The sequence below is a fragment of the Lolium perenne genome, chromosome 3 (genome assembly GCF_019359855.2).
Source record: "Lolium perenne isolate Kyuss_39 chromosome 3, Kyuss_2.0, whole genome shotgun sequence".
NCBI lineage: Eukaryota > Viridiplantae > Streptophyta > Magnoliopsida > Poales > Poaceae > Lolium > Lolium perenne.
Window position 1 is genome coordinate 33,297,959 of NC_067246.2, and position 17,741 is coordinate 33,315,699.

At 47.6% G+C, this 17,741-nt stretch overlaps 3 protein-coding genes across 3 annotated transcripts; all 3 read right to left on the bottom strand.

Moving 5' to 3' along the window:
- Window positions 1–251: 251 nt before the first annotated feature.
- Window positions 252–2,340, bottom strand: LOC127340786 (G-type lectin S-receptor-like serine/threonine-protein kinase At5g24080). Its single transcript, XM_051366528.1, has one exon. It carries the CDS (start codon window positions 2,311–2,313, stop codon window positions 355–357), a length of 1,959 nt encoding a protein of 652 aa, XP_051222488.1. The 5' UTR covers window positions 2,314–2,340; the 3' UTR covers window positions 252–354.
- A 4,422-nt stretch (window positions 2,341–6,762) lies between these two features.
- Window positions 6,763–8,823, bottom strand: LOC139838393 (PR5-like receptor kinase). Its single transcript, XM_071827840.1, has one exon. The coding sequence runs from the start codon at window positions 8,818–8,820 to the stop codon at window positions 6,883–6,885; it is 1,938 nt and encodes a 645-aa protein (XP_071683941.1). The 5' UTR covers window positions 8,821–8,823; the 3' UTR covers window positions 6,763–6,882.
- A 4,627-nt stretch (window positions 8,824–13,450) lies between these two features.
- On the bottom strand, window positions 13,451–14,185 carry LOC127339087 (uncharacterized). Its single transcript, XM_051364984.1, has one exon. It carries the CDS (start codon window positions 14,183–14,185, stop codon window positions 13,451–13,453), a length of 735 nt encoding a protein of 244 aa, XP_051220944.1.
- Window positions 14,186–17,741: the final 3,556 nt, after the last annotated feature.

A 17,741-nucleotide genomic window follows, 5' to 3' on the forward strand; every position in this document is an offset into this window, starting at 1 on the left:
TACAGCCGTGAGCATTTTCATTACTTCAAACATGCTATTCATGTCAACCATGATTTCTACTAGCAGATTTGCATTACAGAGATGCTGAACCAAGGAATAAAGATGTGTTCATCTCTTGTAGATAGATACTCTGCAGGTAATAAGAAGTTTCAGATTGTACTCCTTCAATCCGTAATAAGTGTCGTGGTTTTAGTTTAAATTTGATTTAAAATGGTCTAAAACCACAAAACTTAATTATGGATCCGAGGGAGTAGTAATTTGAGAAAGTAAATACAACAGGCCGGGGCTTCTCTTTTACATAAGAGAAACTCATGCTCACAATCTAATTGGCTTTTTTGCCGGGACAGTCTCATTTCACCTGGGCCCTGATACATCTGAGTTTAGAGGTGGAGCTGAAGGGTTTACATTTCCAGCAATACCAACATTTACTTGACCTGTTGTGACAAAGTTATAATCTATGCTGGTATCTGCATCCATTTTACCTTCAAGAACTGTGACGACCTCAGACATCTTAGGCCTTTTTTTGCAATCAATCTGCAAACACCACATTGCAAGCACCATCATCTGGATTGCATCCTGCTTATGTGCTTGCATGTCGTAACTGTTATTGTCAGTTAAATCTGCCAATCGATCACTCTTCACCTTTTCTTCCAAGAGAGTAATGAGATGGATGCTCCCTTCTGATCGGGAGGTGTCAAGGTTCTTTCTTCCGCTGACGACTTCCATGACCACAACACCAAAGCTGTAGACATCTGCCTTTTCCGTGATATGTGATGTCAACCATTCAGGAGCTAAATATCCTGGTGTGCCTCTCATTCTAGTAACCACTTGGCTCATATCCCTATCTATGAGCTTGCATAGTCCAAAATCCGAAAGTTTAGCATTGAAGTTGTGATCTAAGAGGATATTTTGCGGTTTAACATCCAAATGGGCAATCTTTTTCGTGCACTCCTCATGAAGGTAAGCAAGGCTCTTAGCTATCTGCTTAATAATCTTGCATCGCGTGCTCCAGTCCAGAGGAGGGGCATTATTGTCATCCTGAAAATAGATCCATCTGTCCAAGGATCCTTTGGGCATGTACTCGTATACCAAGAGCCTATGGGATTTCTCCGCACAAAAACCAACCAATCTTACCAGATTAATGTGATGAATGCTGCCAATTGTCTGAACCTCTGCTGAGAATTCTCTTTTTCCCTGACCAGCTCTATCCAAACGTTTTACGGCAATACTTTCCTCAGCAATTTGTCCCTTGAAAACAGATCCAAACCCTCCTTCCCCTAGCTTCTCCGTGAATTGCTCAGTTGCTACTTTTAGCTGCTGAAATGTGAATCTCATTGGCGTTCCTTGTAGCCCTCCAAACTCTTCTTCCTCGTTCATCTCCTGGTGTCGCCGTGTTCTTCGTTTATATATGAGTAAAGTAAAGATGAATAACACTGTTAACAAAATGAAGCCGCCTACAGGAGCTAGAACCATAGGAACTCTGCTTGCTGTCAAGGATTTCTTGCTTGTTGGCCCAATGGGTGCAGGTAGGGGACTTGGAGATGCAGATGGTATGTCGGCCGCAGGTGTAGGTAGAGGACTCACAGCTGCAGGAGAAATTGTTTGATTTGTCAGGGGACAGAAGATTATCTGGTAGTTGGTGCTCGTCGGACAACTGAAAGTGCTGGAGCTATCATCCTTGGGGTAGCTGTAGGCATCTGGGCACATCTTCTTGAAGAAGATCGAGTAGTTCGTGGAGCTGCAATTGCTTGCCGCGTTACCGGTGCAGCAGTACCTGTCCTGGTTGAACACCGTGCATGCATCTTTACACCCCCCTGGTGCCTTCAGCTCGCTTGGACACTGCAATGTGATGTTGGCTGGACAGCGTGACCCCTTGCACACTGACCTTCCCTCAACGGGCACCGGCAGGAAGTCCATGGGCACATTGAATCCGTCGATGAGGGAGATGTCGAAGGAATCTTTCATTTGTCCTTGGCCAACTGTGAACTCTGCGAGCGTGTTGGGCGGCTGGCTATAGCCCGTGCAGGCAAGCAAACCGCCGCAGTCGCCTGTTTGGCATGACCCGTTACCATTGCCATTAAATGAGCAGCCTGTGCGCGCCCAGATGCGCCCGCCCGTGGTGCCAGCGGGCACATTCAGAACCCATGCCTCCCCTGGGTCGAGCTTCTTGCCGCCTCCCACTGGGACGGCAGCTGGCCACACGGTGTAGGAGCATTGGTTGATGATGCTGAATGTAGTGGCCTTGTTGGTGGCGGCGAGTAGGAGCAGGTGGAGAGATAGGAGGTGGAGAGCCCAAGAGGTACTCACCACCATTTGCGTTGTGATTTTTGCTTGCGAGAGATAGGATTTCTGTGGCAGCTTACAGTCCGGAAGAACTAAAATGGAGGGTGCTAGAGGACTTGATCGGTGGTATTTTTTCCAACATATTTCCACGACCCATGCCTTGAATTATTCAAGGGTCAGCATATGACAGCCTTACATGCTACAGTGTGAACTGTTGATGGACTAGTACTTGCTTGTGGAACTTGTGCTCTCGCTTCTGGAGTTTTTATTTTTTTTGACCCTAGTCGCTTCTGGAGTTACATGTGAACATCCGTGCATTATATTTATTGATGATTTTGGCCGTAATAAATATTCGAATTACTACTAGATTGGTCTTTTTATGGAGATGTTTATCTGTTCCTGATCTCTATTTAGACTTGCAGGATAGCTGCTCTTTGAAGGCGATGCCCCGTGGAAGAGGCAGGTCGGGCAAGTTGAGTACTCAGATCCGGCACTTGCTTGACATCCCTCTTTGAATCTGAAAGTTTTTTTTAGATCAACTTGAATCTGAAAGTTGTAACGGTCTATTCTTGGAGGCAGGAACAATCTTTGCGCAAGCTGATTCTGACAGCAGTGACAGCAGTCGGTCAGCTGCCTCTCTTGAGGCGGTTATATCTGGAATCTAGAAGCAGCAACGAATAGGTCATGCGTGATCTTTGCAAGATGTTGACAGCAGTCAGTAGCTTCCTGGAAGTAGCTCTAGACCTGTATTTTGCTGTCAACTTCAGGGCCATGTCTCTCGTCATCAACCAAAACATTCTCCTTGATTTACGTGCTGTCAAGGGTGGCTAAAACCTGGTGTTCACAGAACATCTGTGTTAATTAGCTGCTTTTATAGACATTTTGTAGGGTCGAATCAGAGGTTACATGAGTGTTCGGTTGCGCCCGTTAACAGAATTGTGTCTCGCGGCTGGTATTGTACTACCTTAGCTAGTTCTTGTATTTCTGAGTATGAAACAGCCCTTCTTGGGCGTCAAGAAAAAAATACCATTGTAGTTTTGAACTATTTCTTGTTCTTAAAAAACATTCAAACAACTTGCATTCATAGATGAACTGTCGGTATACTTGGCATGCTCGATTATGAACTGAACTGTATTGGCAAAATATTGGCAACGCACTATTGCTTGGTTTTGCAATGGTGATCCCACCATATAGGCAAAATACCAACTAATGTGTGCAACCTTGACCTTTAATGTGAAGGTAAAATGGATATGGTTCCCAAGCAAAGCTGAACACTGATTCTAATGTAACATGCCCCTGGTAAGCATTAAGGCCACTACAAGTAAATCTGAGTGTATATTTTGTAATTTGTTGCAAAACAGCTAGGAGGAACCATACTATCAAAATCTTGTAACAGAATGGTACAACAGTGCTGAAACCTCAAATTACTATTCTAAAACTGCACCTCAGCGTGACAGTCGACACTGCACCTGTTGCAGTCGCCGTTGGACACTTCAGCTGCATCCTGTTTACTTGGTCTACGAAAGCTTCTTCCACTAGTCCGTGCAGCACCTACGTGTGAGGGTCCCCGCTGGAGTTGGGCGCCGGCGGCGGCATGTCGCTGCTCCTCTCGCCCATCGACTTCGGCAGCGCTGCAAGTTAAGTCGCAGAGTGTTTGATCGATTTGCCGCTAGCTAGGCATTCCAACGAGAGGATGACAGAAGGAGGAGAAGAAGAAGCGACAGGCTACTCTGAGCTAGGTCGACGGCGAAGCTTACCTCCGGTGAAGAAGCCACCGATGTTGAGCAGCACCGCTAGGAGGAGCAGGGACAGTAGCTGCAGCAGGGCATGAACGAGGAAGGAGAAGATGTCGTTGCTGCGGCTGTTTCATCTCTCTCTTTGTGAACTCTTGACTGATCCTGCACTGTATTAGTCTGGATATTTGTTTTTTTACTTCTGATGATTCGCAACGAAGCATCTCACTGGCTCTCGTTCTGAATTCTGTCAGGCGGAAGCCGAGAACTGCACATGGGAAGGATAAATTCTTCAAGGGAAGTGAACGGCTGCGATTGCGGCGAAGCAGAACAGAGAGTCAGAGACCTGTACAGGTGTATTATAGTGGGTGACGTGTTAAATCGGTACAGTAGTTTGTAAGCAGAGAGCATCTTCTTAATCAGGCAGTATAACCACCACACGTGTGACGCATTGATGGCGGTATCGCACCAAATCACTGTGGTCAAATCTAACTGATAGCAATCCATATATATGTATAAACATGACCACTGAAGTATTTTGTTTGGGGAAACATAATCACTGAGGTGATGCTTTTTTTTTTTGTATGTTCTTTTACTGAAAATGATGCAAGATTTCAACCTCAATCGGCGATCTGCGTCTGCGTGCAAATCAAAGGCTGGCTGTTCGACCCAATTAAACGGCCCACGAGAGGCCCTTTTACGAGAAAATACAAATAACAAAACTATCTTCCTCCAATAACTTTTTTTTAAATAATACGATTTCTTTGTTAGGCCGATGGCTGACCACGCCCCGTCGGCCCTCTAGCTACCGACCGACCCTAATTGGCATGGCCGACATGGCCGACAGGTCGCCTGTCGCCCTCATTGATCGACTCGATTGTGCCTCGGTCGCTCGACTATCGTGCCCTGCCCTGTCGTGCCGCTGTCGTGCCCTGACGACCGCGCCCCTGCCCTTGGCCTGATGATTGCGTCCCGTCGCCTCCTCCGCTCGAGCCCCTCTCGTATCCCCTTCACCCATCTCACTCGGGCGCCCTAGTCTCATCATCACCTTCGGCTCCGGTCGCTGCCTCGGTCCCTCTGCATCAACATGCCGCCAGTGACGCGCATCCCTGCCATCGCCAGGAACCGGCGCTCCGCCTCGCACCTCCGCGTGCTATGCGTCGCGCCCAAGCTCGTATCGCCACTTCTTCTTCCTTGACGCGACACATACATTTTCCCTGCGCCTCTACCGTTGCTCCCGTCGTCATCGACCAATGCACTGTCATGCACCGACCTCCGCGCGTGCCTCAAGATCGATGCCTTCTCCTGCCCTCGCGCGCGAGCGCCTCCTCGATACGGACGTGCTCGACGCCCTCCTGCTGCCGCCAGCACTCCACCAAGTGGCGGTGGTGCTGCCCAAGTCCAAGATGGGGTTCTGGTTACTGTTGTGCACGATGTTGTGCTCATTTCACGAGCTTCGCAAGACGTGACAGCGCCCTGCCCTGTTGCACCCCGGCCTGCCGCCAAGCTTGCATGGTTGGCAGGTAGCGCGTCGACCAACTGCCGTCGAGTGGTAGAGCGCCGACCAGGCGTGGTCGGTTGGCAGCCAGCCGATGGAGTCAAAGTTTTGCAATTCTAAAAAAAACATGTATTATTATTGAAAATTAACAAAAAAAAATCGTATTTTATATTAAAAAAATCTCGCTTCCTCCAATAGCCCAATATAGTGTGCTGCTGGATGTGGGCTGCCTGCTACGAGATACCATGGGCCGCAGGGCGGGGCTACTCTTTCATTCCTGGCTCTACCGTCGCAGTTGCCGGCGGCTCTCCGTCCGCCGCGGCCATTGGCGGCGCCTCTAACGTTAGGCCGGTGGCTCGCTGTCGCTTCTCATAGTCTCACCTATTTCCACCGCACCCCACCTGTGGGCGTGCCGCCCCTAATCGCCCGCCTCCGGAGAGGGGCCATCAGGCATGGGGTCTTCACCGACGAAGGTTCTCCCCGTATGAAACGCGCGATCAACCAACGGGTTGACGAAGAACCGGGCAAGCATGCCGTGTCAGTGTCAAGGACGCGGATGTGGCCGAATCACGCCAACGCAACGCAACTCAAAGTAAGCATCTACATTGCAAATTGTTGGGCAGATCTGATGCGGTGAAATTACTTTGTGCTGATAGCTTTACATGGTTGAAATTGCTTTGTGCTGATAGCTTTACATGGTTGAAGCTTTCTATTCACGACATTGAAGTTGCTTGAACGGAATGTGATATAAACTTGGCACCACTGGTATAGTGATATTTACGTCGGGCCCTTGTGGAGAAAATGATGTGTATGTGTCGAAGAGTAGCTGATTACTCGTTGTTGTAACACTTCACATGTTTATTCACCAACGGTCAACATTGATGATTATATGTAGTGGTGAAAAGGAGTGAAAAATCCCATACACTTGTAGTCATCTTTTTGATATTCTTCTCACTGCCTATGTGGCTATGTCATAATCCAGTAGAAATGCTGCAGAATTTGAGAGCACTTGTGCTAACTACCTGATCAGGATTTATTAGTTACTCTCAAACTTACAACCGGCTTCCATTCTGTTTATTTCTATACTTCATTGTAGCTACAAGCTGTTTAAAACATGATTTTTATTTCCACTATGATCATTAGAAGCAGATTTCTGCTACAGGGAGAAACTGAACAAATGAATAAAACAGAGTTCCATCTTTTGTAGATGAAAGAGTGTCTGTAATTTGAGATATTCTGCAGGTAAAATTAACTCGAGACAAGGGGTTTCAGATTGCAGTTATTTCACAAAATGCAACAGACTAGACATTTTGTTCTACATAACAGAATCTCCTGCTCACAGTCGAAAAAACTGGGGACTGTCTAATTTCACCTGGGGCCTGATACTTCTGAGGCTAGAGGGAGTGCTGAGGATTTCACATCTTCTGCAATACCAAAATTTGCTTGACTTGTTGCGACAAAGTTATGGTCTATGTTGGTGTCTGCATTCATGGTACCTTCCAGGACTTGGACGACCTCCGACATTTTAGGTCTTCTTTTGCAATCAATCTGCAAACACCACATTGCAAGCTTCATCATATGAACTACATCTTCCTTGTGCGCTTGCATGTTGCTACTGTTCTTGTCAATCAAGTCTACTAATTGATCTGTCTTCACCTTTTCCTCCAATAGGGTGATGAGATGGATGCTCTCTTCTGACCGATAAGTGTCCAGGTTCTTTCTTCCGCTGATGATTTCCATCACCACGACGCCGAAGCTGTAGACATCGGCCTTTTCCGTGATATGTGATGTCAACCATTCAGGAGCTAAATATCCAGGTGTGCCTCTCATTCTGGTAACTACTTGGCTCATATCCCTATCAATGAGCTTGCATAGTCCAAAATCTGAAAGCTTGGCATTGAAGTTGTCATCTAAGAGGATATTTTGCGGTTTGACATCCAAATGAGCAATCCTTTTAGTGCACTCCTCATGGAGATACAAGAGGCCCTTAGCTATGTGAGTTACAATCTTGCATCTCGTGCTCCAATCTAAAGGTGGAGCGTCATTCTCATGTCGATAATAGATCCATCTGTCCAAGGATCCTTTGGGCATATACTCATATACCAAGAGCCTATGGGATTTCTCTGCACAGAAACCAATCAATCTCACCAGATTAATATGATGAATGCTGCCAATTGTTTGAACCTCAGCAGAAAATTCTCTTTTGCCCTGACCAGTTCGATCCAAACGTTTTACTGCTATTCTTTCATCACCAATCTGTCCCTTGAAGACAGACCCAAACCCTCCTTCCCCTAGTTTGTGTGTGAATTGGTCGGTTGCTACTTTTAGCTGTTTAAATGTGAACCTCATTGGTGTTCCTTGTAGCCCCTCAAACTCTTCCTCTTCCTCCATCTGATGCTGTCGCTGTAATCTTCGTTTACGTATAAAGAATATAGTGAGGAACAAGACAGTGAGCAAAATGAAGCCAACTACTGGAGCTAGAATTGCAGCAACTCTTCTTACGGAAAACTTAGATTTCTTGCTTGTTGGCCCAATAGGTGCAGGCAGAGCACTGGGGGACAATGGTGTTACCTCAGCTGTAGGTGATATTGCCTCACTGGTCAGGGGACAAAATACAACCTGGTAGCTGGTGCCCGTCGGACAATTGAAAACGCTCGACATGTCATCCGCGGGGTAGCTGTAGGCATCTGGGCACATCTGCTTAAAGAAGACCGAGTAGTTTGTGGGGCTGCAATTGCTTGCCGCGCTCCCTCTGCAGCAGTATTTGTCCTGGTTGAACACCGTGCATGCGTCGTTACAACCCCCCGGCACCTTCAGCTCGCTTGGGCACTGCGCTGTTATGTTGGCTGTGCAGCGTGGCCCTTTGCTACACCCTCCCCCTCCCTTAGCCGCCAACGGCAGGAAGTCCATGGGCACATTGAAGCCGGCGATGTTGGAGATGTCGAAGTAATCCTGATCGTTCACGACGCCAAGCCTAAACTCCGCGATGGTGTTTGGTGGCCGACCATAGGCTTTGCAAGCGAGCAAGCCGCCGCAGTCACCCGTTTGGCATGTCCCAGTGCCATTGCCATCGAATGAGCAGCCCGTTCGCGCCCACAGGCGCGTGCTGTTGGTCTCACCCGTGTTGAGGGTCCAGGCCTTGCCTGGGTCGAGCTGCATGCCACCACCTATCGGCACAGCAGCCGGCCATATGGTATAGGGGCACCGGTTGGTGATGTAAAATGTGGTGGCCTCACTGGTGGTGATGAGGAGTAGGAGGAGGGGAGGCAGGAGGTGGAGAGCAGAAGAGGTACTCACGGCTGCCATTTGTGTTACTTGAATCAGAGTTGGAGTTGCAATAGAGCTCCTGTGGCTGCTGGCAGCGCTGAACTGCAGAAGAACTAATGGAGGGTGCTAGAGGTCTGGTATTATTTTCAGCTCTTCCCCATGATCCACGCGTTGAACTGTTCAACGGTCAACATATGACAACCTGGACGCTGTCCTGATAACTTTTTGATAGACATGGTTGCTTGCGGAGCTTGCTTTCTTGTTTAATCCTTTTCCAGTTACATGTGTTCATTCGTACAGAATGTTTGTTAATCATTTTTTCCGTAGATTCCTCTCCAAAATTTTATTTGGAAAACTTGTTAGGTAGCGCATATTTGGTTACTCCTAATCTGCTTTATGATTTTTTTTTTTTTTTGTGACGCCCAGATCTGGAATCTGGAGGCACGGACGAATGGGTCATCTTTGCAGGAAGTCGACAGCAGTCAGCAGCTGCCAGGAAGTAGCTCGAGGCCTGGATGCGTTGTTGACCCATGCGTTTGTCATAAGAGCATCTCCAACAGACACTGTAAAATCTAGCGCTGTAAACCGGCGATTCGGCGCGCTGTATACCGCTAGCGCGTGTTAGCGAATTTGCCCGAGGCAGAGGCTCTATTTTGCAGTGCACGTTGCTGTGCGAAAAACGTACCTCCGGCAGAAGCTCTATTTTGCAGTACGCGCGCGGCACAAACTGCTAATGCGACCGTTTTTTTGAAAATTTAAATCAAACAAACTATGAAAATTTGATCGAAAATACGAATATATTTTAAAAGTTCAACGATACAATGCGACATATAGAACTGCTAAACTACTCGTCCGACTCCCAATCGAAGTCCGAGCTGCTCGGAGTCGTCTCCGACACTGGCGTCGTCGTCCACTCGAAGGAGGAGGAGGAGGAGAGGACGATGGTCGACGGCCCTGCGCCATTCTTCTTTTGCTCCTCCTTCCTCGCCGCCTTCCTCGCCGTGGACTCGGCACGGCGCTTGTCGCGGCTAGCTTTTTTCTTTGCCTTCGCCGCCGCATTCTCCTCCTCCTTCTGCTCCTTCTGCGCGTAGAAGGCCGCCGTGGCGGCGACGTTCTCGGGGAAGCGGCGCGCCCATTCAAGGCGCAGCGCCTCGTCGCGCTCGGCGATGAGAAGGCGCTGCTCCAGCTCCCGCTATCGGCGCTGCTGCTCCCGCGTGATCACCGGCGGTGGCGGCGCGAGCATCTCCGCCTGCTCCCGCGTGAACACGTCGTGGAAGTTTATTGCGCGGTGGGAGCGGCCCAGCCGCCACGCGACGGCGTCATACGCCCGCGCCGCCTCGTGCGCCGTGTCGAACGTGCCGAGGCGGATCCGCTCCTCGCCGGAACGGATTTCCGTGTCGAATCGCCCGCTCGGCCGCGCCCGAACGCCGTGGTAGCCGGAGGCGGGGCGGCGGCGCGGAGGCATCTTCGCGCGGAGGCGGAGGGGACGACGGCGGAGTCGCGCGGAGGCGGAACGGCCGGAGGCGGAGCGGCGCGGGAGGGAGAGAGAGAGGCGGGGAGAGAGACGGACGCGTGGGAGGGATGGCAGTTGGCCGCTTTCGGACGTGGCGAGTTTATAGCGCGCGCGGCAGCGCACGCGGCAAGTATCCCGTGCGGGATAGCGCGAAAGCACGCGGGCGGCAAAAACTTTAGCGCGCGCCGTTTTCCCGCCTCCGCTGGAGCAGCGCGGCAGCGCCCGCGCGCCGCAAACCGGCGTTTTTTTACCGCGGGGCTTTTACAGCGTCTGTTGGAGATGCTCTAACTCCGCTACTTCCGTGCAAACCAGAGTGACAAAAACATTTTGGTCTGTGTGAACGTCTGTGTTAATTACTTACACATTGTAAAGGAAGATAGGGAGTTGAGTTGGGGTGTGTCGTCGTCTGGTTCTGCTCCTTTACACGTTTCTGCCAAGTACGGCAAGCAACATTTAATCTATGAAGCAAGGTGTTTGAATGTTTATGGATAAGAAGAAAATAGTTCAGAAATTCACGAAAAGTGTCTTTGACTCATGGCCTGCTGTTTAATTTTTTTTAGAAAATCATACATATTTGTTTCAAAAAAATCTGAAAATAAATCTAGACATAATAAATGAATAACCTACAAGCGTGTAAAATTTTAATATGAAATTATTTATATTGTAGACTACATAAAAAAGATAAAATCTGTTGAAATTTGGAGATTAGAAATATGCATACCTAGATCCACACGTTTGTTATTTTTGTGTAGCCTAGAATTTTTTGTATTTGAAATTAAAATTTTGCATGTTTATGGGACAATTCATTGGCTATGCCATGATTTTTTAATTTTTTTTTGAAACATAGGGCTATTTACTGATGATGCCGATGTCAAGGATGGAATAAATAGTTCGCAAAAACTACTCCCTCCTTGCCATACATTGGTTTCTGTGAAAGCAAAACTCCATCATGTTTAACCTAGTTTATTGAAAAACTTATCCAGGTGCGCCAATAATTAGCAATTTCCTAGTAGTGGGGTTGTCTCTCGCCGGTCTCATCATCCAGCGAGATTGGTGGACTCTAAGAGCATCTCTAGCAGAGCCCGTAAACACGTGAACTGAAAACTCGGTGTTCAGTTCACCGAACTCGTGTTTACGGGTCGGAAAAACCATGTCACAGAACAGAATCCGTAAAACAAGAACTGAAAAACTGAATTTAAAATGTGGCGGAGAAATTGGTCGATGATCATATATATAGATGGATTTGATGCTCGATTGAGCATCAAAAATTACATAATTCGATAAATTAAACATAAGTTACTTAGTACACCGGCGGGCGCTACTAATTTGAACCAAAATGCGGCCTAAATAATGGCCTATGCGCGCAGCTAAGCCGGTGGTGGCGGAGCGTCTCGGCGGCAGACGGCATCGACGCTGGCGTCGACGAGCTTCATTCCTCGTCGGCGTTAAGCTCGACTATCTCGAGCTTGACGCGGCAGACGCACTCCTCCTGGCTGGCCGCCTCGTACTCGTGCACTTGGCGCACGGCGTCGGCCTCCTCCTGGTGGAAGCGAGCGCGGGCCTCCGCCGCAGAGATGGCCTTCGTCTGCGCGAGCACCGCGTCCTCGCCCGCCGAGAAGGTGGGCGACTGCGCGGGGACGAGGTCGTTGTCCTCGGACTGGCGCAGCGGTGCGCAACTGGAGCCGCCAGACGATGACCCCTCGCCGTCGTTACTGAACCTCGCCAGCTTCCCGGGGGCGTGAGCCCCCAGTTCGTCAACCGGTGGGCGCTGCGCTTGCGCGCGTCCTCCGACTTCTTCCATTTCCGCCGTTCCTTCTCGGTGCGGAACACGGCGGACGCGGCGGCGAGTCCCCGCCGCCTAATCCTGCGCCTCAGCCTACTCCGTCGCCACGGGAGGCCATCGCGCCGCTTAGGATGGTGGAGGGGTGGCTGCGGCCTGCTTGATTGCTCGCCGGAATACGTGTGGGGCGGCGGCGGAGGGAATGGAAGCGGCGGAGGGGGGTAGGGTTTGGAAACCGAACTCCCCTCCACGGTCCTTTTAATACGGGGCGGTCGCGCAGTTTCTCGGAGCCCATACTCGTTATACGGGTCCGGCCGTGAGTTCGAGCTCCATTCTATCTCAATTTCAACTTGAACCCGTATTTGCATCGGAGTTTTTCAGTTTCGATCCATTTTTCAGTTACTGCTTCACATGCTCTAAGAGCATCTCTAACAGAGCCCGTAAAAACGAGAACCGAAAAACCCGAGTTCAGTGCACCGAACTCGTGTTTACGGGCCGGAAAATGGCAGGTGCAGAATAGAGCCCGTAACGAAAACTGAAAAACAACGTCTGTTCTGCGCCTGCGGGTTCCGAACCCGTAAAAGCAGGGTTTTTCATATGCAACACATACAACAATGTATCTTAATTAATCAAATAATCATCCAAATTATTACAGCACATAAATAATTGTCCGAACCAAATTATTACAACAGTTTTGAGAAAATTGAACAAATATAAAATGTCTCAACCAAATTACAACAACTTCGGGAAAATTGGACAAATGCACAAATGATACATGTGACAAGCAAATGAATGGAATGGTAGGATCAAAGGCGACGGCCATGTCGCTGCCAGTGGTGCATCTTCAGATCATAGACGAGCTGGGCATGGGTAGTGGAATTCTCAATCTGCCGATGTGCCTCAAGGAAAGCTTCAATGGGATCCGGATTGCGTTGGGGTTCCACTCGGGTGCCAACATTGTCATAGAAGCAGGGCAAGCTCAAGTCTCTTTCATCCTCGATGATCATGTTGTGAGGAATCACACAACATGTCATGATGTTGACAAGGGTTTTTTTGTCCCAAAATCTGGCTGGGCCACGAACAATGGCAAACCTTGCTTGCAAAACACCAAAAGCTCTCTCAATGTCCTTGCGAGCTGCTTCTTGAGCCTTGGCAAATTCAGCTTCTATTCTATCTTGGGGATCCTTGACAGACTTAACAAAAGTTTCCCAATCCGGATAGATGCCATCGGCTAGGTAATAGCCCATTGTGTACTCATTGTTCATGACCTTGTAGTTGCAAGTGGGTGCTTCCTCATTTGCTAATTTAGCAAACAAAGGAGACCTTTGCAGGACGTTGATGTCATTGAGTGTCCCCGGAAAACCAAAAAAACAGTGTCAAATCCACAAATCTTGTGATGCTACGGCCTCAAGGACAATGGTTGCATCTTTGCTCTTGCCACAGTACTGTCCATGCCATGCTTTTGGACAATTCTTCAATGTCCAATGCATACAATCGAGACTACCAAGCATGCCAGGCCAACCTCTTTTCTCATTTATCTCCATCAACCGTTTGGTGTCATCCTCGTTGGGAGCTCGGAGATACGTAGGCCCGTACAACTTGATAATCATGCGAGCAAACCTGCGGACTGACTCCGTGGTAGTATCTTCGCCAATTCGAAGATACTCGTCCGTGTAATCCGCAGGGATGCCATACGCAATTACCCTCATGGCAGCAGAGATCTTTTGGAAAGCGCTGAAACCCATCACCCCTGCGGCATTCCTACGTTGCTTGAAGTAATTCGAATGCAATTCGCAGTCCTTGACGATTCGGACGAACAAGCTACGCCGCATGCGATACCTCCTACGGAAAAGATGGGCAGGATAGGTAGGTACCTCGGCGAAGTAGTCCTCCATCAGCTGCTCGTGGCCGAGGAGGCGATTCCGCTGGATGTGGTTCCGGCCGAAGACGAAGCCGCGCCTCCGATTCAGCAGCTTCGCGCGGTCCTCCAGGTCCTTGACGGCGAGGAGGAGCATGGTGGCCTCCAAGTCGTCGTCCTGGAGCAGCTCGTCGAGGTCGGAATCGTCGGAGCTCGATGAATCCGATAGATCGAAATCGTCACCCGAGCTCATCCTCGATTCTGACGGAGCGGCGGCGGCGGCGGTGGGGGCGGCACCCGGAGTTGGGCGAGGAACAGCGGACGGGTGATACGTCCCAAACGTATCTATAATTTCTTATGTTCCAGGCTACTTTTATGATGATGCTCACATGTTTTATACACATTATATGTCATATTTATGCATTTTCCGGCACTAACCTATTGACGAGATGCCGAAGAGCCAGTTGCTGTTTTCTGCTATTTTTGGTTTCAGAAATCCTACAAAGGAAATATTCTCGGAATTGGACGAAATCAACGCCCAGGGGCCTATTTTTCCACGAAGCTTCCAGAAGTCCGAAGAGGAAACGAAGTGGGGCCATGAGGTGGCGACACACTAGGGCGGCGCGGCCCAAGCCCTGGCCGCGCCGGCCTGTTGTGTGGGTCCCCCGTGACGCCCCCTGACCTGCCCTTCCGCCTACATAAAGCCTTCGTCGCGAAACCCCCAGTACCGAGAGCCACGATACGGAAAACCTTACAGAGACGCCGCCGCCGCCAATCCCATCTCGGGGGATTCAGGAGATCGCCTCCGGCACCCTGCCGGAGAGGGGAATCATCTCCCAGAGGTCTCTTCATCGCCATGATCGCCTCCGGATCGATGTGTGAGTAGTCCACCCCTGGACTATGGGTCCATAGCAGTAGCTAGATGGTTGTCTTCTCCTCATTGTGCTATCATGTTAGATCTTGTGAGCTTCCTATCATGATCAAGATCATCTATTTGTAATGCTACATGTTGTGTTTGTTGGGATCCGATGAATATTGAATACTATGTCAAGTTGATTATCAATCTATCATATATGTTGTTTATGTTCTTGCATGCTCTCCGTTGCTAGTAGAGGCTCTGGCCAAGTTGATACTTGTGACTCCAAGAGGGAGTATTTATGCTCGATAGTGGGTTCATGGCTCCATTAAATCTAGGACAGTGACAGAAAGTTCTAAGATTGTGGATGTGTTGTTGCCACTAGGGATAAAACATCGTGCTTTGTCTAAGGATATTTGTGTTGATTACATTACGCACCATACTTAATGCAATTGTCTGTTGTTTACAACTTAATACCGGAAGGGGTTCGGAAGGGGTTCGGATGATAACCTGAAAGTGGACTTTTTAGGCATAGATGCATGCTGGATAGCGGTCTATGTACTTTGTCGTAATGCCCTGATTAAATCTCATAGTACTCATCATGATATATGTATGTGCATTGTTATGCCTTCTTTATTTGTCAATTGCCCAACTGTAATTTGTTCACCCAACATCTGTTTATCTTATGGGAGAGACACCACTAGTGATCTGTGGACCCCGGTCCTATTCTTTATATCTGAAATACAATCTACTGCAATTGTTCTTTACTGTTCTTCGCAAACAAACATCATCATCCACACTATACATCTAATCCTTTGTTTACAGCAAGCCGGTGAGATTGACAACCTCACTGTTATGTTGGGGCAAAGTACTGTGATTGTGTTGTGCAGGATCCACGTTGGCGCCGGAATCCCTGGTGTTGCGCCGCACTACACTCCGCCACCAACAACCTTCAACGTGCTTCTTGGCTCCTACTGGTTCGATAAACCTTGGTTTCTTTCTGAGGGAAAACTTACTGCTGTGCACATCACACCTTCCTCTTGGGGTTCCCAACGGACGTGTGTCTCACGCGCATCAAGAGCGTTTTAAGCGCCGTTGCCGGGGAGATCAAGACACGCTGCAAGGGGAGTCTCCCACTTCCAATCTCTTTACTTTGTTTTTGTCTTGCTTTATTTTATTTACTACTTTGTTTGCTGCACTAAAACAAAAACACACAAAAATTAGTTGCTAGTTTTACTTTATTTACTGTCTTGTTCTCCATATTAAAAACACAAAAAAATTAGTTACTTGCATTTACTTTATCTAGTTTGCTTTATTTACTATTGCTAAAATGAGTAATCCTGAAGTTGAAGTTCGTTCGTTTAAGCAACAAGGTAGAGAAAGTTTTAAAGATGCTTGGTATAGAATTAGTGATGCTCATCATAGGTGCACTAAGAAACACTCCACTATTATCCTACTTAGGAACTTTTATGTTGGTATATCTAGCTGGAATAGGTATGTTCTTGATACTCTTTCGGGGGGTAATTTCCTAGGTACTCCTGCTTTAGAAGCTAGTTGCATCATTGAGAGTCTAGTTGGAATACCACCTGTTAATGAAACTAAAATTGAAATCTCTCTTGAAGATGTCATGAAAAAGTTGGAAGCCATAGAGAAAAATCTTCCAAGTGTTGAGACTAAACTGGGGGTATTACTTGATAATACTGATAAACTTGATAAATCCCTAGGAGGAATTAATGAAAGAATTGCTACTTTAGAAACTTGTGCTATCCATGATAATCAAACCCATGGAATTGGTAAACTTGAAGAAGCTATGGGAACATTGGGTTCAACTTTTTCTTCTCTTAAATTTAAGGAGAAAGCTTATGTGGGAAAGGAGCAAAAATTCATGTATGTCTCTAAGGTGCCTAAGCCAAAGAATTATTATAAGCCTAAAATTGATAAAACCCTTAGTACCACTATGGGAAATTTAGATAATGGAGCATCTAAGGTACCCTCTGCAAAAAGTTTTGTTTGTGAGAAAATTTTTGATGTCAATGCTTCATCTCTTGATAATACTTGATTCACACTTTCTGCGCCTAGCTGAAAGGCGTTAAAGAAAAGCGCTTATGGGAGACAACCCATGATTTTACTACAGTACTTCTGTTTTATATTTGAGTCTTGGAAGTTGTTACTACTGTAGCAACCTCTCCTTATCTTTATTTTATTGCATTGTTGTGCCAAGTAAAGTCTTTGATAGTAAAGTCAATACTAGATTTGGATTACTGCGCAGAAACAGATTTCTTGCTGTCACGAATTTGGGTATGGTTCTCTGTAGGTAACTCAGAAAAATCTGCTAATTTACGTGCGTGATCCTCAGATATGTACACAACTTTCATTCAATTTGGGCATTTTCATCTGAGCAAGTCTGGTGCCTCAAAAAAATTCGTCTTTTCGGACTGTTCTGTTTTGACAGATTCTGCCTTTTATTTCGCATTGCCTGTTTTGCTATGTTTGAAGGATTTCTTTGTTCCATTAACTTTCAGTAGCTTTGTGCAATGTCCAGAAGTGTTAAGAATGATTATGTCACCTCTGAATATATGAATTATGCACTGACCCTCTAATGAGTTTGTTTTAAGTTTGGTGTGGAGGAAGTTTTCAAGGGTCAAGAGAGGAGGATGATACAATATGATCAAGAAGAGTGAAGAGTTTAATCTTGGGGATGCCCCCGTGGTTCATCCCTGCATATTTTAAGAAGACCCAAGTGTCTAAGCTTGGGGATGCCCAAGGCATCCCTTCTTCATCGACAACTTATCAGGTCACCTCTAGTGAAACTATATTTTTATTCCTTCACATCTTATGTGCTTTACTTGGAGCGTCTGTTTGTTTTTATTTTTGTTTTTGTTTGAATAAAATCGGATCCTAGCATTCTTTGTTTGGGAGAGAGACACGCTCCGCTGTTTCGTATGAACACATA

What these genes read in the sequence shown, in the direction of transcription:
- LOC127340786 (XM_051366528.1), bottom strand. Translation starts at nt 2,313, where the DNA reads ATGGTGGTGAGTACCTCTTGGGCTCTCCACCTCCTATCTCTCCACCTG.
- LOC139838393 (XM_071827840.1), bottom strand. Translation starts at nt 8,820, where the DNA reads ATGGCAGCCGTGAGTACCTCTTCTGCTCTCCACCTCCTGCCTCCCCTC.
- LOC127339087 (XM_051364984.1), bottom strand. Translation starts at nt 14,185, where the DNA reads ATGAGCTCGGGTGACGATTTCGATCTATCGGATTCATCGAGCTCCGAC.